We start from the raw sequence: 22,940 nt of genomic DNA on the forward strand, positions 1-22,940 counted from the left end.
AATTTGTTTCATAAGGTATTTCAGGTTGCCTCAAATCCTTCAAAGATAGTTGACCCGGGTTTAAATAGAAGCCAGACACACTGGAGAGTAGAAGGCAATTCAAACAGGCAAAATGAAACAATATAATCACTTTTGGTGACTTGTATAAGTGAGGGTGATGGGGTGAAATCCAGCAGGTTTTGACAAGTTCTGGAGAACCAGTAGCAGAACATAAGAGCCATGCTGAATCGGGTGAAAGCTCATCGAGTCCAGCATTCTGTGCCACACAGTGGCCCCCAAATTGTACTTGGGGATCTTGAGCAGAAAGAGAAGGCAAAACCCTCCCTTTCCGTTGAACCCCCAACAAATGGTACTCAAGGGAATCCTGCCTGCCTCAACCAACATAGAGGCGACACTTGGAGAAGTCTCCCCCTGGCCTTTATATTTTATGTATGGTATGTTTGTGTGTATGTCTTGTTTTTAAATAAGCGGTTTTTAGATATTTTTAAATATTAGATCTGTTATTAGATTTGTTATTGTACATCATTTTTATTATTGCTGTGAGCTGCCCCAAATCGACGGAGAGGGGAGGCATATGAATCTAATTAATAATAATATTGGTTTCCCTTTTGCTATTCAAAATTTCCTCTTAATTTAATTTAATTTAATTTATTTGATTTATAAACTGCCCAGCTCCTTCTGGACTCTTGTTTTCTTTTAGTCAAGATCTAATTTGATAGTAGGGCCACCAGTCTATTTTGACTCCCTGTCACGTCAGGGTTTGAATGTCTTTAACGTTTCCTTGTTGGTCTAAAATTTCCAAGTACTTAACCATTTTGTGTATGTCTATTGTGTTGGGGGTGAGTAATTGCTTTCATACTAGAAAACCAGATTGGGATTTGAGATTTAAAACAGTAGTGCTATTTTATTTTAGTACAGATCTTATGTAGCGAGTCTCTGATTTTGTGGTTTTGGAAATATGAATGTGATTTATGTTTTTCATCCCAGAGAAATCCATGCCAACCAATCTGTAGGTCATGTCCCTTGAGCATCAATATCTTTATTTCTAATTTGTATACCTCTATAACCCATTGTAATGCTGCTACCTGGTAGTATATTTCCAGGTCAGGAGGGCTAAAGCCCCCTTGCTTTCTATTATCCTGTGAGTACTTCAATCTGATTCTTGCTTTTTTTAATATAAAAAGACATATTGCTTCACAAAGCAATTATGTATGAGTTGTTGATCACAAAGAATTCATAGTTATGGGGAGGGAAGATCACCTAGAGAAAAAGTATAATAAATAGAAACAACAAAAAAGTTTTATCTCGAACAGTGTTTAATCAAACCAGATCAGGTATTACATTTGTAATGTACATTTGTATAAAAAATAAAATACAGTATAGAATAGATGAGTTCTTCAGGTCAAATGGAGGTTGCAGTTAATTCTATTTTTGTAATGAGTGTCCAGGAAGATTAGTAGAACCTATAAAAGGGAAATTCAAACTACAATCTTTATTTCTCAAATAAAATATTGAATTGTTAATTGTAATCAAACTGCCTTGTTACAGTAATGACAAAAACTAAATAAAATGGCAGACATTTAATCGCAAATGGTTAAATAACCACATTTATCATAAAACCATTTAATTTATAAAGTATATGCAAAGTATTATAGTAGGAGCATAGTTTAGCTACCATAAAATATCTGTTTATATATAGCAGTCAAGTACAAAATAATTTGTGTATTTCTGTGAACCAGAGTCTGTGACTATGATGGTGAACCTATGGCACACAATCATAGCTATAAATCTTTACTATGTGGCAGCTCTGATTTTTTTTAACTTGGGTATATAACAATAAATATTACTTAGCATCTTGGTTGGTAAATCAAACTATGCCTGCCTAAATACAATATAGGTTAATTGCAGAAGCAGTTGATGAATCATGTAAATGATTCAGGTTTGCATCTACAGTAAGGAGAACAAGCAAACATCATTGGCAGAATGGATGGCAGAATGGATATCCCCTAGGCAGTGAAGGGCTACCAAAATTTTTACTACCACACTGTGGGCATGGCTTATGCAGGATGCCCTGCATTTTCTTTCAACATCTTTCAGTGCAAATTGGGTGCTTTGAGTGGAGCTCCAATTTTGCTACCCCACTGCATCCCCCCCCCCCAATCCGGGCAGTAGCCCACCCCTCCCCTAGGCCCTCTCCTCCCAATCTGTTCCAAAAAATTAGAACACTTTTCAAAGCAGATTTGGAGGAAGTATAATGGTTACCAAATGGGCTGGAAAAGAGGAAAACAATATCTCACTGAACAAAGGCATATACTGTACATATATATACATACATATGAACATATATATGGGGTGGGGTTCTGCTGGTTTGGACCAGATTGTCTGAACCTTCAGCAACCTGCTGGTGATGTGATGATGGTCCAGTTTGGTCAGTGCCAGTCCTTGGGCACTGCCATCTTTTTTTCAGGATTTTTGGTGAATTGTTTTTACTGTTTTGAAGGCTTTTCCTTTTCTGCTGCTTGGAAAAGGGTCCTCATGACAGTCCCTGGGTTTAAACTGATCTTTATCCTTTTGCCCGAAGCACAGCTGATCAGCTCCTCAGCTGCGTTTTGGGCCAATTCCAGCTACTGAGCATGCAGAGACACCAAATTGCATAAGTGAATATGCACATGCACACAAACAGAGTGTGTGCGCACAAAACATCATGATGCAAACCGGTGGCAAAGGTAAGAGGAACCCACTCCTGATACATATAATATGCTGCTGCTGAAGCCCAGAGATATATCCAGTATTTTAACACAAAGGCACAATCATTTGTCAGTATCAAAAAGTATTACCATTGTTCCAAAGATTATATTTTACACAAAACAGTAAGTTAATGTTGGCTAGGATTACTTCTTCATGGAATTCACTTACCTAAATGCTGCCTCTGTAAAAGGTTAACAAGAGTGATTGGGTGTCTTATCCCAGATGAGAGTGGAGAGGCAGATGTGGACTGGTAATGCTGAGTAGGTTTCTGTCCACAAGTATTTGGGATATGATTTCTACTGTTTTGTGATGATATAAATGGTGATGTGTAAGAATTTCCACCGTTGAGCATTTTTAATGGAGTTGATCTAGTAATAAAATGACCAAGAACATTGCATAACAGTGTACGCAGAATACACATTTTGTCTACAGTAGCGGTAGACTTATTCCATTATAGTGTTCCCACGATTTTCGCGTGTTCGAACTTTGCAAAAAGTCTATACCACGGTTTTTCAAAAATATTAATTAAAAAATACTTCGCAGTTTTCCCCCCTGTACCATGTTTTTCCCCGCCTGATGATGTCATATGTCACTGCCAAACCTTCGTCCGCCTTTAATAAAAAAAATTTAAAATAAACTTTAATAAATAAATATGGTGAGTAATAATCTAAGTGGTTGCTAAGGGAATGGGAAATCACAATTTAGGGGTTTAAAGTGTTAAGGGAAGGCTTGTGATACTGTTCATAGCCAAAAAAAGTGCATTTACTTCCGCATCACTACTTCGTGGAAATTTGACTTTCGCGGGCGGTCTCGGAACGCATCCCCCGCAAAAAGTGAGGGAACAGTGTATTTCAAACTGAGTAACTGAAAATTATTATTATTCAGGAAATGACAAAATAGATACAATGGCAAGAATCCTGTAAGTGGATATAGTGACTCTAAAACATTGTTTCTTCTATGCAGCGGATTTACTGCTATAAATTTAAATAAGCCAAAAGAAAGATGCTAATAGTTGAAGGAAAGATTCTATTTAATTCAATAATTGTATTTAATTTAGTAATTATAAAAAAAATACAGGAGGAACTTGTTTTCATAGAACTCATTGCCTAAAATTTCACAGTACAGTATACTAATTCTGTAAAGAAATCTTAATAAACCAAAACTAATTAAACCATCTACTCTGGGCATCAGAAAAAAGCATTAAACACCAAAATGAGAAAAAACCGCCCTTTTTTGAATTCCACTAAAGTTTATTTTACCTTAATGATCCGGCTGGGTTTCTTTGAAATGATGTCATTCCAGATAATTGAGAACTTCTGCATGTAACACTACCTACAAATAATATTCCAGATTAAATTACACTATACTTTATATAATCCATTATCAGAAAATACATTGCAAGCTTCAAAAATTATTTGGAATAAGTGCTTCAGATCTCATGTTAGCACAGACTTCCCCATAATCATGAAAGGATCCCATTCTTTTTTAGGCTTCTATTTTTTGTGGGCTCCAATAAGGGCTTTTCAATATCAATGTGATCTTCCAAGACACAGGGTCATAAGAGTGCATGTATTCATTTAATAGGTTTATACTGCCAGCCAACTCAAATACAGTGATCCCTCGAGTTTCGCGATCTCGATCTTCGCGAAACGCTATATCGCGATTTTTCCACCCGATGACGTCACTCTCTTCCTTCCTTCCTCATCTTTCTCTCTCTCTTTCTCTATCTTGCTTCTTCCTCTCTCACACTATCTTCCTCCCTCTCTCATCTCTTTCTTTCCTTCTCTCTCTTTCTCTATCTCTCCCCCTCTTGCTGGCGGGCGGGCGGGCGAGCGGGGGCATCAGCGTTCGGCCGCCCAGCAGCTGATCTGCTCGGTAGCGCAGCAGCAGCGAGGAGCCGAATCGGGGTTTCCCCTTTGCGTGGGCGGTGGGGAAACCCCGATCTTCGTCTGCTCGCTGCTGCTGCGCTACCGAGCAGATCAGCTGCTGGGCGGCCGCAGCAGCAGCGAGCAGACGAAGATCGGGGTTTCCCCGCCGCCCACGCAAAGGGGAAACCCCGATTCGGCTCCTCGCTGCTGCTGCGCTACCGAGCAGATCAGCTGCTGGGCGGCTGAAGGAACCTTCCCTGGGTCTTCCCCGCCGCCCACGCAAACTCCACCATCTGCGCATGCGCGGCCATGAAAAAAAGGGCGCGCATGCGCAGATGGTGTTTTTACTTCCGCAACCCTACATCGCGAAAAATCGATTATTGCGAGGGGTCTTGGAACGGAACCCTCGCGATAATCGAGAGATCACTGTAGTGTGATTTTTGGGCAGCATACAAAGACAAACAATAAATCAATATTCCTTCACATAACATTAAAACATACCCAATACATAAAATATAAAATGGTGACCAACACAACAATGAAAATATCTTATTATATATATACATAATATGTAGTCTTGGGCTTATGACAGCAATTGGAATTGGAATTGTTATAGCCATGTGACATGGCCATAAAGTATAACATCAAAAATCACATTGTTCCTGTAGTCCCATATGCCATTGTTAAATGAGGACTACACAGATCATTAAGCAAGGGGCTCACATGAAGACAATTCCCAACTTCCTGGCTTCACTTTTCTAGCTTCACTTAGCTTATGAGAACCAGGAAGGTAATATCAGAAAATGCAATATGCAAACTGCAAATGCAGACATCAACTTATATCTGCTCTTTAAATTTTAAGGTATTTTTTTTAAGGCCAGATTAAATAACCCAGCTCAGAGACTCCTATTAGGATTTAGGTTTATATAGTCAAATTATTTTATAGTAACTTGAATATTTGCTTCCCCCTTTGGAATGGTACACAAATTTTATCCAACAACTTAGATAAATATAATAGTGTGCACTGTTATATCACTTATATTATTCTATTTACTCAATGTTATATAATGTTCCATTCTATTTTCATTCTATTTACCGTATTTGTACACTTGATCTTAGCTGTGCTTTTTTTTTTAACCCTGATCTTTAAACAAAATTAGTAATATGCATCCATCCATCACCAAATTACATGGAGCAGTCAGCAGAATATGCAACATATACGGGAAAAAAATTGTTATGAAATGCTAACCCCAAATATAAGGTACAGTATATATCCTATTCAATCTCAACAAATAAACAATATTTACTCTTACCCATATGTCCATTTTGCGGTGGACTTATCAGTGATATTCTTGTTGGACCAGCTACTATTTCAGTCTATGTAAAATTCAGAAATATTTACAATATAATAAACTAAAAACATAAACTATAAATAATTATTTCATTTTATTAAGTATTTTTTTGCTTCCTTGCTACTGAACTTAGGACTTTTAAATTTGTCAGAAATGTACTGCTTTTTAAAGAAGAATTATTACTAGGTTGCATTACTTAAAAGAAATTTTGGTTTGGCCTATGATAATTCACAAGAACAGAGCTGGATTTTTAATGGGCTAAACAACAAATTATTTACTTACTCTGCTTTAAATATCTTCCAGCAAGAATCTGTAACGGTCAAAATCTAAATGTTTTGTATGCTACTTATGTCTCTTAGTTGGTGGACTGCAGGCAACTAAATATAGGTTTGCAAGGTACTTTCTCTACATTGCTAAAACATATAACTGTATGTGAAATCCTCAACTGACTAAAGCCTTGATAGCTGAAAGAATTAATATGACTGGACCCATCTGACAATGTCCTTGATATATGGAACATTACAACTTAGAACACTGGGTGGGGGAAGTCAATGCATGTGCGTTTTTGCATACAAGTAGTCCTTGAATTATGACCATTTTTTTTGCTAAGTGAATTTTGCCTCATTTTAAGACCTTTCTTGCCCTAGCTGTTAAATGAATCTAAACAGATGTAACTGAACCTGGATTCCCCATTGTCAGAAGGTTGCACAAGGGATAACTGTGACTGTGATAAATATGATTCAGCTGCCAAATGTCTGAAATTTTATCATGGGAACATGGGAATGCCACAATGGTGATAAGTGTAAAAAAATGGTTATAGGTCACTTTTTTCAGTGCTTTTGTAACTTTGAACAGTCACTAAATGAACTGTTGTAACTCAAGGAACTGTATACACAATGAGGGGAAGACTGAGAAAGTCATAATCGGGGTTGGAGTAGATAAGAGCCTCAAAAACAGATAAGATAAATTTAATAACCTCATCTGAACTATTTTGGATGCAAAAACATGCCCAATATTCCAGAGAAATATCCAAGCAAAAACTGGATCCTTTGCCTCCAGTCTGCTTAAACAAGTGTAATTAAATAAACTTTAATTACATTTTTCTCCTTATCTCAAGCATGTATGTATGTACGCATGTATGTATGTATGTATGTATGTATGTATGTAGGTAGGTAGGTAGGTAGGTAGGTAGGCATGTAATATATATACAGTATTACATACGTATATCAAAGTCTACCAGCTGAATCTTTTCCAGTTTGCAGATAAAAACAGAAGACCATTACTTGCAAGTTTCTTTCCATGAAATCATTTCACATAGTATAGACCATTTTTTAAAACTAAATATGAGTGAACCATACACTCATTTTAATTGCAGCACTATTACTAAATACTAGTTTATTTATTTTATTTATTTTTATTTATTTATTTTGTCCAATACACAATACATATTGAAGAGAATAGACATGTAGTATTATATATAAAGAAAAGGATAGAAGAAAAGATATAAAAATAGAGGAGAAGATATATGAAAGGAAGAAAAGATATATGATATGTGAGATAAGGAGAGACAATTGGACAGGGGATGAAAGGCACATTAGTGCACTTCAAGCAACAAACTATAGACAGAAAGAAAATGTAATAGCTGTCAATTTTATAGTCCCATCTTATACTCGATATGTAATATGAGCAGTTCCATGTATAAACAAAACAACAGCCACAATATATCTGTGTAGAAGTACTATATGTATGGGAAGTATGGTACTAAACTGTCATGACTGCTTTTCAAAACATTAGTGATCACCTCAGCATATATGCCTTTAAAGGAAGTATCATAAATAACACAGAACCTTTCCCTCAAAGCTGATCTAATATTTAACAGTAGAATGATAACTGGAACTACAGTATTTGTATCTTGGTATATAAAGAAGAAAGAAAAAACTTACTTTCCTTACTGAAGGTGACACTTCTACCTCCTTTGATGAATTCCAACTGATAAAAGATGTTGAATATTTAAATAATTGAATAAGGTAAAAATATTAAGCTTGGGTCAAATATTTAAGGTTTTTTTTAAGTCTATATGTTATAAACATTATATACACTAACATATATATATATACCAATTTCAGATAATGGATTTTTTTTTGTTTTAAGCCGCCCTGAGTCCTCTAGGAGAAGTGTGGCCTATAAATTTGAAAAATAAATAAATATATAAATATTAATAAATATATATATAAATATCTATATTTATTCTATTCTATTCTAAACTCAGTGGAATATACTTTTCAGGCATCGTATTTGGTATTGTATTATATATCTCGTCTTACAAACCCCTCGTCATTCAAACGTTTCGAGATACAAACCAGGGGTTTAAGATTTTTTTGCCTCTTCTCCCAAACTATTTTCACCTTCCAAACCCAAGCCGCTGCCACTGGGATGCCCCGCCTCCGGACTTCTTTTGCCAGTGAAGCGCCCGTTTTTGTGATGCTGGGATTTCCCTGAGGCTCCCCTCCATGGGAAACACCACCTCCGGACTTCCTTGTTTTTGCGATGCTGCAGGGGAATCCCAGCAGTGCAAAAACGGGCGCTTCGCTGGCAAAAGGGGTGAGTTTTGGGCTTGCACGCATTAATCGCTTTTCCATTGATTCCTATGGGAAACATTGTTTCGTCTTACAAACTTTTCACCTTACAAACCTCATCCCGGAACCAATTAAGTTCCTAAGACGAGGTATCACTGTACAGTGATCCCTCGAGTTTCGCGATCTCAATCTTCGCGAAACGCTATATCGCGATTTTTCAGAAAATATTAATTAAAAAATACTCCACTCTTCTCTCTCTCTCTTTCTTCCTCTCTCTCACTCTCTTCCTTCCTCATCTCTTTCTTTCTTTCCTTCTCTCTCTTTCTCTATCTCTCCCCCTCTTGCTCTCCCTCTTTTTCTCACTTTCCCTCTCTCGTGCACCGAGCGGCGGGCAGGCGGGCAGCCAGGCGGCGGACAAGCGGCGGGCGGACAAGCGGCGGGCGGACAAGCGGCGGGCGGACAAGCGGCGGGCGGACAAGCGGCGGGCGGACGGGCAGACAAGCGGCGCACAAGCGGCGGGCAGGCGGGCAGGCAGGCGGCGGAGAAGTGGCGGGCGGAGAAGCGGCGGGCGGACAAGCGGCGGGCGGACAAGCGGCGGGCGGGGCAGCAGCGAGGAGCCGAAGATTGGGGTTTCCCCTTTGCGTGGGCAGCGGGGAAACCCCGATCTTCGGCTCCTCGCTGCTGCGGCGCTGCCGAGCAGATCAGCTGCTGGGCGGCGGAAGGAACCTTCCCTGGGTCTTCCCAGGTGCGGAAGTAAAAACACCATCTGCGCATGCGCGGCCATGGAAAAAAGGGCGTGCATGCGCAGATGGTGTTTTTACTTCTGCACCACTATATTGTGAAAAATCGAGTATCGCGAGGGGTCTTGGAACGTAACCCTTGCGATACTCGAGGGATCACTGTATACCAAATACGATACCTGAAAAGTATATTCCACTGAGTTTAGAACAGAATAGAATTCTTTATTGGCCAAGTGCAATTGGACACACAAGAAATTTGTCTTTGGTGCATATGTTCTCAGTGTGCATAAAAGAAAATATACATTTGTCAAATGTCAATCTATTTTGATGTTCAGATGTACGTTTTCAAGTAAAATTGCTATTCATGGAAAGTAAATTATTCTAATGGATTATGCTTATTTCAAAATATAAAGTATCTTCGAAATTATTCAGAATTCAATGATACTGTTAATAATTAAAATACTCACTGTTGCAATTGTTGTAATTGCTGAATTTGTTGTGATGCTCTCTTAAGATATGCTTCCAGTTTTGCAATCTGAAAGGAATAATCTATTTTAGTAATTTAAATTCTGTATTATTTCTTGTCATTTATAAAACTCAATTGCTTAGCGGTCAACAGTTGTTTAATGGAAATATTCCAAACTAAGGGATCAGGACTCAGTCAAAATATTTTAAGTATTTAATTCAACATGAATCCAAATTACCTTTTCTCTGTAATGTGTTAATAGACATCTTCTGTGTTTTTCCTGAAACTGGGCAATCTAACAATTAAGAAAACAGAGGAACAATCATTGGTATTGTTAAACAGTATTATAATATTTATATGAAAGCAATACATATCTAACAGAAATTAAATACCGAAGTCTATATTTAACTCCTAAGCACCATATTGATGTGGGGAGAGCAGCAAATATTAAAGTTTCTTTTTTCTTTAAACTTTCAAAAATGTTTTATCTTAAACAGCGTGCCATGTGCAAACATAATACTGTACTTTACCAACATGAATTTAATGAATTGATCATCTGTAGATAAAATGGATACTCAAAGTAGGCATTATGCTAAGCTATTGTGATATCGCATAAACCATAATATTTCTAATTCTAATTCATATATGCATAACATATTGAACAAGTTACATGTTAAGCTAAAACCACAATTAAGGCTTTTTCGTTATTGCTTTCGTTTTATCCCTATTAATTCTTACCCTTCCATAGTCTTCTATATAATAGAGTATTTGGTTCCTGTCTCTAGTGGCTGCTCTAATATGAATACTAAGCCGTCTGTGAAAGCTTGAAGTTTATAGATTTCCTTTTTGATTTGTAAACCTTTTGTTTTCTGTTCATTTCTAATCCTGATCAATAATACTTCTAGCATCAGAATATATAACAGAGGACTAGGAGGGCATCACTCCCTTTATAATATTAACATTTCCAGTAATATCTCCATTTATTACAATCCTTGCGGTTTGAGTTGTATGTAGGCTTAGTATAAGATGTGAGTTTAGCCAGAATGCAAACATTCCTAAAAAACATGAAATGCCATAAAAGTTTGGTATAAGTGCTTTATTTCCCAAGAAAAAAAACAAAAACACCCTCAAGGCTCCTTAAGTAATTTCTGAAGGAATATAGCTCTGCACCGTTTTTCTCCCTCCAATCCCTTTGATGGGAACTTCTTAATCTGCAGACACATTTAAACCTGAATAACAAATAATGAATCCTGATTTTTTTATTACTACAATATAATCCTTATATACCAAATGATGTTGATTTAGCAAGGGATTTATTATCTTATTTTGATAAGTCTTTACTTTTAAGCCCACAGAGCTATTTGCAAACATGGAAAATAATGTTCCACTAATTTTCCTTCCTGGGCACAGCTAAATCATATTTCAGCTTCAATCACCCAATTCCCTGATTTTCTGAAAACCTTCACTTGTGGCACTATCCAATTTTTGCTGAAGGAATTCTGAGCCCTAAGGGTAACTGTAGCCAAGAAATTCTTGCTATGTATGTTATAATTTCATATTTTGAGAGATATTGTATATTTAATAGTACAAGTTTTTAGTTTTATTACATTTAAACACTATACAGGAAGGATAAAAAATGCCTAGATTTCCTTTTATGTCCTCATTCAATACTACATATCAAAATTATATTTTATCTTCTATTAGTGTTACATGAAAGGTCATAACTATTTGATGCAAGTTATTACAAACCAAAACTAAATTCAATTTCTTGCTGTGAATCAGTTTGGTGATGAAGATTATACCAAAACCATGCAAATTCATAGTGAACTCACAGAAAATCACGGAATATTTTAAATGTTTTAGGAAAACATATGAGCCACCCCGAGTCTTCGGAGAAGGACGGCATACAAATCTAAATTGTTGTTGTTGTTATTATTATTATTATTATTATTAGTAGTAGTAGTAGTAGTAGTAGTTGTAGTATTGGTATTATTAAAAAACAGAGACAACTATCAGGCATGTATTAAACTCTTCAAGTTCATTGTGGTATCCCATCTTGGGAACCACAAGATATTGTGGAAAATGTTATTGAGAAATTAAGGACACTATGAACCAGTAAAGTTTAGGAATTTCTGATCTAGCATACAGTATTCATAATGAAAAAATATTCAAAATAATTCAGAGACAACTCACTTGTGTGATGTCTTTGGAATATTTTCTGCATAATCCATCTAATCCCATAAAGAGTGACTGGATATCTGAATTCACCTGTACCAAATAAATAAATACATACAACTCAAGTATTTGAATATTAGAAAATAGGCAACTCTGCTCAGTAATACAAAGACCAATTTCTTTAGAGATATATTTATGAAGCTTCTGAAAGATTATTTATAGGTCTAGTGTGCAGTATTGCACAAAAAGAAAACATTCCACGTGCTAGCATCACACTATGTTAGGGTTAAAATAAGGGTGCCAAAGGAGGTTACCAAAAGTATCACTAAAAACAATACTATATTCCATCAGCGTATATTTATATATTTGGCTACAACTCCACAATCAGAAGAATACACTTACTTAAAATGTTGTACCACTGACATATTTATTTAGTCTCTTTTCTTTTTAGGAACTCATTCCTTGTTCAAATCATGAAGATTAAAACTATAAATGCAATGCAATGCAATGCAATGCAAATGTTAACATTACACAATATAACATAACATAACGTTGGTTATGTTATGTTGTAATAGAAACCTGCAAGTTTGATAGTATTTTTCTTTCCTTCCCTCTTGTAGCCCACTTGGTCAGGGATCAACCTGACTCTCTTTTTAATATTTTTTCCCAACATTTAAGGAATGTTTCTGTGCTTTTTGTTTACATTAAGATTTCTGGATTCTCGCTTCAAGGCTACCTCCCTTGCTGTTTACCCCATGTAAAGTAGTTTGGCCTGAGGGAGAGAGACAGGATCCAAATAATTCAATAAGCTTTCATAATTGAAAGTGGCCTTGAACTTAGGTTTCCATCTCCTAGGACAACGCCTTAATCATTATTGCATATTACATTGTATGTATCTCTGTAATGTCTATGAAATATTTTATTTTATACATTAAATACTTAATCATTTTGCAATTACTGAATGAAATGAAGCTATTTGTAACTTTTTCTGTACCTTTTTTGAAAGGACTATTGTACGACACGGAACTTTGCAAATCATACATTCACCTTTTTTACCTATAAAATCAACATAAATGCATGCTTGTATTTATGCTGTAATATATATATTATTTTACTGACAAATAAATTGTAACTTCTAATAAATTGCATTCTGTATTGTGTCATTCATAATTATGACTTGGAATTAGCTTTTTTTAATTAAAAAACCCCCACCAGCATATCATGTTTTTTAAACATAATTGCAATATAGATGTTTAGACAAGGCCTTAATACTTATATGAAAATTTATTAAACAAAATATTTGAATTTGCCCAGAAATGATACTCTCCCAGTAATACAAGGATTACTTCAATCCTTCATCACTTCTTGGTGCTTTCTGAATTAGTTTGTTTGTTTGTTTGCAGAGTTTTGATTACCCAACTAGGTAAAATCAATGTGAAATGCATTGATGATGCTATTTAGTTGGGTAATGAAACATCTGCAAATAAAAAAGCTAAGAGAGCAATTAAGTACTCCATGTCTCAATTAGATAACTTTCTAAAATAATTTTTGCCCATTGTTTCTACCAATCCAATAAAAATGAACACTACGCCCATGCTCCAGATCTCATCTTTAAACCAGTGTCATCTAATGAGACCTACTCTGCGCAATAGATCAAGTACATTATGCACAAACGTAGTCTTGGCAATCTGAGTTGCTCTAGTCCTGCTGATCTTCAATCTGTGAAAACCTAGCTCATTCCCAAGGTATTGGGTTAGAAAACATATTTGTGAATATTTCATTAATATGTTGGATAATTTAAAAGGAAATATGATAGGCAAAGCAATAGATGAAATGTACGTAGAATTTTGTAAAGCCTTTGATTCAGTGAAAAATGACAAGCTATTTCTAAAACTAAATTCTTATGGCATCTCTGGACCCCTACATGATTGGATTACTGCATTCCCGTCAAACAGGCAACAAGTGATCAAAATAGGGAGCACTCTATCAAAACCTGTACCTGTTAATAGCAGTATCCCTCAAGACAGTGTTTTATGACCCATACGCTTTATACTTTATATAAATGACCTTTGTGATCATATTAAAAGCATCTGAGTTCTCTTTGCTGATGATGTAAAACTATTAACCCCACTGACAATACTCTAAAAGACCTTGACTATATGTCAGAATGGTCAAGCAAGTGTCATTAAAATCTCAACCAACAAATGCTGTTTTACACATTGGCAAAAAAATTCAAAACATAAAATGCAAGTTGGATGAACATGACCTTGTATACTATCCTCACTCTGTTAAGGACCTTGGAGTACTCATGTCTAATTATCTAAGTGCCAGAGCCCACTATAACAACATTGCCAAAAAGGCATTAAGAGTAGTTCACCTAATCTTGTGTAGCTTCTTCTATGGAAATATTCTACTTCTACCTAGAGCATACAAAATATTTGCTAGACCAATTTTCAAATACAGCTCATCTGTCTGGAACCCACACTACAATACTATTGAGAATGTCCAGAGATATTTCCTGAGAAGAGTCCTCCATTCATCTGTTCGCAACAGAATACCTTATGCAACCAGACTTGAAATTTGGGGCTTAGACAATTTAGAACTACATTGCCTTTGGTCTAACCCAAGTGTATCACATAAAATTGTCTGCTACAATGCCCTACCTGTCAAAGATTACTTCAGTTTCAACCGCAATAATAAACGAGCACACAATAGATACAAACTTAAGGTAAACTGTTCCAAATTTGATTGCAGAAAATACAACTTCAGCAACAGAGTGGTCAATGCCTGGAATACACGACTCTGTGGTTTCCCCCCCAAATCCTCAAAACTTTAACCTTAGACTATTTACTGTTGACCACAGCCCATTCCTAAGAGGTCTATAAAGGGTGTGCATAATCGCAGCAATGTGCCTTTTGTCCCTGTCCTAATGTCCCCATGTATTCATAACCACATTTATACATTTACATAGTCATAATCATGTTTATACTTTTTCTCTAATCTTATATATGCTTGACAAAATAAATAAAAATTAAAAAAAATAAAATATGAAGCTCTGGCTTTTATTTATAGGACTTTATACCACTCCAGTCACAATGACTGTAAGGTTACAGTAAAAAATACCCAAGATAAAAATCAGTAATATAAAAACAATGCAACAGTCATTTCATTATATCATTATTGGAATAATAAGACAATGGCAGCCTCATTCACCATTCATTCACAACACTCTATCCAGCGGTGAAATCTTTTTTTTTACTACCAGTTCTGTGGCCGTGGCTTAGCCGTGGTGTAGCTTGGTAGGCAGGTTTTTTAGTCCTTTGTTGCCTCTTTGCATCAATATTCTTTATTCAAACATAAGAAGTATATGGTTTGGAGAGGGGATAAAACTTTCATGTTATACAAACGCTGGGGCAAAATTGGCACATTCCCAACCTTAAAATTTCAGGACCAATGTCCTTCGGTGACTTACACTATTGAGAAGATCTGAATAAGGGAAAGAGAATGTCCTAATACTAACTAATCTTTTGTCTCTTATAAACCACTATTCTTGGTTTTGAACTAGTTACCAGGAATCAATATCAACATTAGATGTTAGCTACCTCCCCCCCACCCCAAATTAATACGCACCTAAGATATCCTAATATGTATATGTCTTAAAACATTTATGTAGCTGCCGTCTTATACCCAACTCTTAAAGACTCCAAACTAAAATTAAAACATCATTTAACAAAATAAAAAAAACTATATCAAAGCTATGAATAGGTTTGAACAGTGATTTGAAGATCGCCACCCGAGTTATGGCCAGAAATACCCTCAAGAGAATTTAATGACTTGTTTCACCTATTGTGATAAGCCAGTGTAGCTTAATCGAGCAGTTTAATAAACCGCAGTTTAACCAGGTTCAACCCAAGCAACCACATCATGGCTTAACACCTTAACCCCCTGGTTCCCAGTGCGACCCACACGCCATGGGGGGGATTTCATTTTTAATGGGGGCCACTGGAACCTTGTTCAAACCTAGTTGATGGCCTTTTAGGCTTCCCCCATGCGAGTAGTTCACTTTTTGAATAATAAGAATTATATGTCATGGAGGCGTGGATTCCTCAGGATTTTGGAGATGCTTAGGTGGGTCATGGCCAAAAAAAGGTTGGGAATCATTGCCTTAACCCAATGTGTGAACCCAGCCAATGAGAAAAGTAGGCTCCAGTGAGTATCACTTGGTTAGCATGTCCTGCCACCCCTGGGGCAGGTTACCTTTCTGGAGACACTGCCCACAGATAACATGGCCGCAGTTGGTCAGGCTGAAATTTAGAGCAGCTCCTTGGGGCTTCTGGAAACATACATTGCAGAATATCAGACAAGCCATTATCAGATTATGATATATATATTTCTCTTCTTCTCTTGCTCTAGCTACAATCAGGCACCTGGCCCCCAGGAATACACTTATGCCGCTGTCCCTTCGGATTCACGTGACCATCGAGCCACTGATCCGAAGCTCAAAAGGCAGCGCGTTCGCTCTACGAGGACCGAACCTGAGGGAGGCGGAGGGCGCACTCTTGAGTGTCGCGCATGCGGTCTTTTTCCTCCATCAAGAGGGAAAACAAGGGCGGGGAGAATGCCGATTTCAATCCACGTTCTCTTTAGCCCCTCCCCTCCCCGGTCTCTACCGAAAGAAGGCTACGCGTTACAGTACGTAAAAAGCGGGGAAAGGCTACGTAAAAAGCGGGGCGTGCCAATATCTTGCGCTGAGCTTTTTTTTTTTTAGTTCCGGGATGAGGATTTTACCACGTAAAAGGGGGGCTGCTCTCCGTAGTAACGGATGGAAAAGAATGTAAGCTTTTCATCGTTTTATAAACGAAACGGTGTTAAATGCGGCACAGACAAGCTCGGTGATGCCGCAGACGTTATGTATTGATTTTTCTAGGCGGTAGTTCCGAAGGACGTTTGGCTGGCCGATGTTTCCTGGTGAGATTTTTTTTTTCAGCTTCCCATTTTAATTATTAATCCTGGTGGCCTTCCATCCACGTATTAATCAAGGACGGAACCTGCTTAATTGTTCAATGACAGTTAATAGGAGGTTCATATCAGCAAGGAAAACTGTTTGCTTGCTTGCTTGTTTGTTTGTTTCATTGATTGATTGGATTTATATGCCGCCCCTCTCAAAAAAATAAAGGGAACAGTTAAACAACACAATATAACTCTAAGTAAATCAAACTGTCCACTTAGGAAGCAACACTGATTGACAATCAATTCCACATGCTGTTGTGCACATTCAACTTTGTACAGAACAAAGTATTCAATGAGAATATTTCATTCATTCAGATCTAGGATGTGAGTGTTCCGTTTAGTTTTTTGAGCAGTATATAAAAGGAGCAATAAAATGTATTTGTCAAACAAGTATAGTATAGTAGTAGTTTGTACAAACATAAGTAAAAAAAAACAATAAAAAAGGACAGTAGGACAGGGACGGTAGGCACAGTGATGCACTTATGCACACACTTTACAGACCTCTTAGAAATGGATTGTAGACAGTCTAAGGTTAAAGTTTTTGAGGTTTGGGGAAGAAACCAGAGTCAAGTAGTGCATTCCAGGCATTGATCACGCTGTTACTGAAGTTCTTTTTGCAGTGGAGTTTGGAGCGGTTTAGATTGAGTTTGAATCTATTACATGCTTGTGTATTGCTGCGGTTGAAGGTGAAGTAGTCATTAACAAGGAAGGACATTTTGGGCCCCTTTGTCTTGCATTACAAATCTAATAAATAAATAATTTTAAAAAATTAGCAAAGTACTGAAAACTCCAAGCCATGGCATATTCATATGAAATCAGAACTCCGAAAGGAGCAAGTCCTGAATGTACGAATGAATAGGTGTGGGATAGAGGACCAGAAAGCGATGTTTGAAAGGTAACACTTAAATACGAGCTTTCTCTATTGGTTTTCATAGGCATCCCAAAATTAGCCGGAAGAGAATTGGGAAGGGAAAAAGCAACCTGACATACATAAGTGAGTGTGCATGAATGAGTGTGCAAATCTAATGCGCACAAACGTCTGAAGACGCCTGGGCAACAGCCACGGAGGTCCGGTTGAACTCAGATGTCACTCTCTCGTTTCTACACCAACCGAGCAAGCAAATGAACCAATCAGCGTTGGAGGTTACAGATCGGGATCTGGTGGGCGCCGGGCAAAGCTGCCGCTATGGGCTGCATGGGATCAAAGCCCTTTTCTTTGACTTGGACAACACTTTGATTGACACCGCTGCTGCAAGCAGGACAGCCATTGCAGAGGTACTTGTCATTCACACATCTTTCCTTCGTCACTTAAACGAGAAAAGCAAGCACAACAGTGGAGGTTGGAAGAGGCTGATTAACAGACAGGGCCAGGCCAACCTGCCTTGATTTTAGCTCTTCAAAGCCTTTTGAATTCAAATTGCGGCTCCCCATCTCATTCTGGGGCATCAACAGCGAAAGGGTAATATATACAGTGATCCCCCGATCATTGCGGGGGTTCCGTTCCAGGACCCCCCGCAACGAGCGGGTTTTCGCGAAGTAGCGCTGCGGAAGTAAAAACACCATCTGCGCATGGGCAGATGGTGTTTTTACTTCCGCAGCGCTAGCGAGGAGCCGGACTCAGCTGGGAAGCGGCGCTGGGGTTTCCCCACCGCCCACGCAAACTCCTCGCTGCCGCTCGCCTGCCCTTCGCCCGCCCACCCCACTCGCTTGCACCGCTTCCCAGCTGAGTCCTGAAGCGAATTCTCATCTGGGAAGCGGCCCCAGCGAACGGCGTGGCCGGGAGAAGGGCGCGCCAGCCGCGGGCGCGCGGGCAGGCAGGCTGCGGACAAGCCGTTCGCTCGGGCCGCTTCCCAGCTGAGTACTCAGCTGGGAAGCGGCCCCAGCGAACGGCGTGGGTGGGAGAAGGGCGCGCGAGCCGCGGGCGCGCGGGCAGGCAGGCTGCGGACAAGCCGTTCGCTCGGGCCGCTTCCCAGCTGAGTACTCAGCTGGGAAGCGGCCCGAGCGAAGCGGCAGCAGCGAGGAGTTTGCGTGGGCGGTGGGGAAACTCCTCGCTGATGCCCGCCAAGAGGGGGAAGACCTAGGGAAGCCGCCCAGCAGCTGATCTGCCTAGCGCCATCTACGCATGCGTGCCCATAGAAAAAAAAAGGGCGCGCATGCGCAGATGGTGTTTTGACTTCCGGGTTGAAAAATCGCAAATTAGCCTGTTCGCAATGGTCGGGGACGCAATAACCGGGGGATCACTGTATTGTGGGAAAGTGTTCTGCATGCTTTGCTGTCTTTTGAAAATGGGACAAACTATAGTTCAATCTGTGATTGATGAGGGTCTTTTGATCGTCAAGTTAACTTCCCATGCAGGGAAAATGGAACATTTCCAATGTTCAATGTTCCATCTAAAGAAACCCATTTGACATGTGTGAGCTTATCCATTATTTATCTTGTTTATTTATTTAGTCAGTGATATTTATATGCCACCCAACTCCAGCAGGACTCTGGGCTCACAAAAATCACAACAATTAAAAAGTAGTATAAAATGTAACAACAATAAAACAGCAAATAGCATAAAATATATAAATAACCCAAAAAACCATGTATACATTTAATCTTTCCTAGTCCCAGGCCTGCTGAAAAAGCCAGGTCTTAACAGCTTTCCAGAAGACCAGTAGGGTGGGGATAGTACGGATCTCTGGAGGCATTTGATTCCAAAAGGTTGGAGCCGCCACAGAGAAGGCCATTATTTTTGGGAAAAAACTTTTTTGTGTTGAGGTATCTACAGTGGGAGGGGGAAGAAGCTCTTTACAATATATATAACAGGCCTACAAATTAATGCTGTACCTGATTGGGGGATGGTAACATTTTTGAAATATATTTTCCCCATTTCCTCAATATGTGGGGTTTTTTAAAATGTAACTTTAGCGCTCTCCTGGGAGAAGAACTTTAAAGAACCTTAAAGCAGAGCTCTCCCTCCCTCCTTCCTATAAGCAGTTTTCTACATATGTTTATGTGAAACTCGATTATGATCTATGGGAGAAAATATATTTAGAATTTGAATTGTTTATTAGCTTTACTGGCATTTTACTGGCATTATGTATTGGATTGTCTTTTCACTTGTTGTGAGCCGCCCCGAGTTTTCGGAGAGGGGCGGCATACAAATCCAAATAATAAATAAATAAAATAAATAATTTTTTCCAAAACATGTTTGTACAAGTATTCTTCTGGATAGAAATACAGTACAGTGGTACCTCTACTTAGGAACTTAATCCATTCCACGACCAGGTTCTTAAGTAGAAAAGTTTGTAAGTAGAAGCAATTTTTCCCATATGAATCCAATAATGCAAAATTTTTAAAAAGCAAATAATGCGTGCAAACCCATTAGGAAAGAAATAAAAGCTCAGAATTTGGATTGGAGGAGGAGGAGGAAAAAGAGGAGGAGGACAGTCGCTGCCCAGAGGAATGGAGCATTTCTTTTCTCTGGGCGCTGGCAGCGGTTTATTCCCTCTCCAAGTTTCCAGTGAAAGGAAAATGCTTTGTTCGCTCTGGACTGCCAAAGTCTCCTTAAGCACCACCGAAAGGCTCCTCTGGTAGCCCACAAAAGCCTGAGATGGCCGGGATTAAAGGGGGAATGGCAGGAAACTGGCAGAGCCTTCGTGCCACTCTTAAATTTCCTGGGAAATTTTTCCGGGCTCGGGTTCTTAAGTGGAAAATGGATCTTAAAAAGAAGCAAAAAAATCTTGAACACCCGGTTCTTATCTAGAAAAGTTCTTAAGTAGAGGCGTTCTTAAGTAGAGGTACTACTGTATTGTATATTGTTTCAAAATGTTCTTACATTCATACAAATATACAAAACCACAAAATTTTATTTTCCCCTGCTTTTTCTGTAATTTATTCATCACTCTATATAAAAACAATTCTTTGCTAAACAATCTGTCAAAGAGAAAGCAGTGACATTTGACTCTACAGCAATGCCTCCCAACCTTAGCAACTTCTAGCTGGGAATTCTATAAGCTGAACTCTATATGCATAAGAAACAGGCAAGCCTTAGGAACACTGTGTCAGGCCGAAGCCATTGTTTGAGTTGGAGACTTGGCCTGCCACACATTATGATATAGAATGTATTCTTGATGTGGGAAATCAGGAGGGGTTGATGCATGATGGAAGTAGAGATGTAGTCATAACAAATTCTTTCTAGATTTTCAAGGTCATCCTTTGTTCAGTACCTGTCCGGAAGTTGATGGGAGTAACGGACACATTGGCAGAAGGAGACTGGTTAATGTGATGAACTTGTGGGTTTAGGTACAAAGGATGAACTTTAAACTAGGTGGAGAAACCCCGGGGACTTCAGATTCAAATTTCTCACACATATGCCAACATGGCTCTGCTAATAAATTGGAACTTTGAGGAATGCTGTGCCTCGGTCTCTGATTTAGTTTCAGATGCTATTTAGAACCCTGACACACTGCTCTAAATTGATTAAATTATGGTTTCCAAACTTCCTAGTCAGTATGCATATATGTTGACTAGGAATTCTGGAAGTTAGATTTCAGTACTTCTGAAGGCATCAAATTGGAGAAGTAAATGTCAGCCAATCTAACATTGTTCTGATTTCTCCGTTTTCATAGGTAATCAAAATTTTACAAGATGAGTACCACTACACTGAAAGAGAAGCGGACATGGTGTGCGACAAGTTCCAAACCAAGCTCTCCACGGAATGCTTTGATCCATCTAAAATATCCATTACTAATCTAAGGATCCAACATTGGGAAGGAGCTATACAAGAAGTGAAGGGAGGGACAGACAATCAGAAGCTGGCTAGAGAATGTTATTTTCTTTGGAAGACCACCCGCCTGCGGTACTTGACTTTGACACAGGAAACACGCAAGATCCTCCAGGACCTCAAAAATGTTGTCCCTTTGCTTCTGCTGACAAATGGAGACACAGAGACACAAAGAGAAAAGATCGAAGCTTGTGCCTGCCAGGAATTCTTTGATGCAGTCGTCGTAGGAGGAGAGCAGAAAGAAGAGAAACCATCGCCATCCATTTTCCTTCACTGTTGTGACCTTCTAGGAGTCCAGCCGGAGGACTGTGTGATGATTGGAGATTCTTTAGACACCGACATCCAAGGAGGGTTGAATGCAGGTTTAAAGGCAACCGTTTGGATTAATAAAACTGGAATGGTTCCCAAGGAATCATCTCCTGTTCCTCACTATACTATTTCTTCTCTTCTTGACCTTCCTGGACTTTTAGTAAAACAACATTTTGAATTGAATCAGATGGCAGATAATGTACATGACACTCTCACCAAGTAATTTAAGGGTTTAGCCTCTTCAGTTTACATTTAAAGGGCATTTCTATCTATGAGGTTTACATTGATTTACTTAAATTGTTGTTCTATTTTCTTTTTTCTTTTTACATTCTGTGCCATGTCGAACATATTTGAGCATTGCATGCTGTTCGTCTTATGTCAAAGTGTGACTTTAAGACAGAGGACTGTAAAGAAGTGGCCATTTTTTGCTGCTCCAACCAGAATCTTGCAAACTCACTAAATTCTCACCAGAGTTCAGCAATATCATTTTATTTGTTATGGGAGAGAATCAGGATATCTAAAACAGGAAATTAGTAACTGAAACATAGTTGTAGTTTCTGTCTTAAAATAACACTCACTCAACCAGCTTCTGTAATGAAATCACAAATACAGTGATACCTTGTCTAATAAACCTCTCGTCATACAAATTTTTCAAGATACAAACCCGGGGTTTAAGATTTTTTTGCCTCTTCTTCCAAACTATTTTCACCTTCCAAATCCAAGCCACCGCCACTGGGATGCCCCGACTCCAGACTTCTGTTGCCAGCGAAGCACCCGTTTTTGCACTGCTGGGATTCCCCTGAGGCTCCCCTCCATGGGAAACACCACCTCTGGACTTCCGTATTTCTGCGATGCTGCAGGGGAATCCCAGCAGCGTAAAAACAGGCGCTTCGCTGGCAACGGAAGTCCGGAGGTGGGGTTTCCC

The 22,940-nt window shown here is 38.6% G+C and overlaps 2 protein-coding genes across 8 annotated transcripts; one reads left to right on the forward strand and one right to left on the reverse strand.

The window, feature by feature from the left end:
- Window positions 1-1,298: 1,298 nt before the first annotated feature.
- RNF212 (ring finger protein 212) lies at window positions 1,299-16,581 on the reverse strand. Of its 5 annotated transcripts, none has more exons than XM_070734122.1 (11): window positions 16,461-16,581; window positions 16,183-16,258; window positions 12,920-12,981; window positions 11,944-12,018; window positions 9,989-10,045; window positions 9,752-9,819; window positions 7,912-7,957; window positions 5,930-5,993; window positions 4,008-4,080; window positions 2,917-3,116; window positions 1,299-1,463 (listed from the first exon to the last, which is right to left on the reverse strand). In XM_070734122.1, the coding sequence occupies exons 1-11, from the start codon at window positions 16,515-16,517 to the stop codon at window positions 1,426-1,428; spliced, it is 816 nt and encodes a 271-aa protein (XP_070590223.1). In that variant the 5' UTR covers window positions 16,518-16,581; the 3' UTR covers window positions 1,299-1,425. The 5 variants fall into 5 exon arrangements, with proteins under 5 accessions (XP_070590223.1, XP_070590225.1, XP_070590227.1 ...); XM_070734124.1 differs by lacking the exon at window positions 16,461-16,581 and adding an exon at window positions 15,139-15,269 and having other exon boundaries at window positions 16,183-16,232; XM_070734126.1 differs by lacking the exon at window positions 12,920-12,981 and having other exon boundaries at window positions 16,461-16,544.
- Window positions 16,457-22,678, forward strand: NANP (N-acetylneuraminic acid phosphatase). Of its 3 annotated transcripts, none has more exons than XM_070734120.1 (3): window positions 16,457-16,617; window positions 17,871-18,210; window positions 21,552-22,678. In XM_070734120.1, the coding sequence occupies exons 2-3, from the start codon at window positions 18,058-18,060 to the stop codon at window positions 22,236-22,238; spliced, it is 840 nt and encodes a 279-aa protein (XP_070590221.1). In that variant the 5' UTR covers window positions 16,457-16,617; window positions 17,871-18,057; the 3' UTR covers window positions 22,239-22,678. The 3 variants fall into 3 exon arrangements, with proteins under 3 accessions (XP_070590221.1, XP_070590220.1, XP_070590222.1); XM_070734119.1 differs by having other exon boundaries at window positions 16,464-16,893; XM_070734121.1 differs by lacking the exon at window positions 16,457-16,617 and adding an exon at window positions 16,685-16,759.
- Window positions 22,679-22,940: the final 262 nt, after the last annotated feature.

Source organism: Erythrolamprus reginae, chromosome 1, assembly GCF_031021105.1.
Source record: "Erythrolamprus reginae isolate rEryReg1 chromosome 1, rEryReg1.hap1, whole genome shotgun sequence".
NCBI lineage: Eukaryota > Metazoa > Chordata > Lepidosauria > Squamata > Dipsadidae > Erythrolamprus > Erythrolamprus reginae.

What these genes read in the sequence shown, in the direction of transcription:
- NANP (XM_070734120.1), top strand. Translation starts at nt 18,058, where the DNA reads ATGAACCAATCAGCGTTGGAGGTTACAGATCGGGATCTGGTGGGCGCC. An exon ending in GCAGGACAGCCATTGCAGAG is followed by an intron (nt 18,211 to 21,551) that starts GTACTTGTCATT and finishes CCGTTTTCATAG; the next exon opens with GTAATCAAAATTTTACAAGA.
- RNF212 (XM_070734122.1), bottom strand. Translation starts at nt 16,517, where the DNA reads ATGGAGGAAAAAGACCGCATGCGCGACACTCAAGAGTGCGCCCTCCGC. An exon ending in TAACACATTACAGAGAAAAG is followed by an intron (nt 9,820 to 9,988) that starts GTAATTTGGATT and finishes TATTCCTTTCAG; the next exon opens with ATTGCAAAACTGGAAGCATA. An exon ending in ACCGCAAAATGGACATATGG is followed by an intron (nt 4,081 to 5,929) that starts GTAAGAGTAAAT and finishes TATTATTTGTAG; the next exon opens with GTAGTGTTACATGCAGAAGT.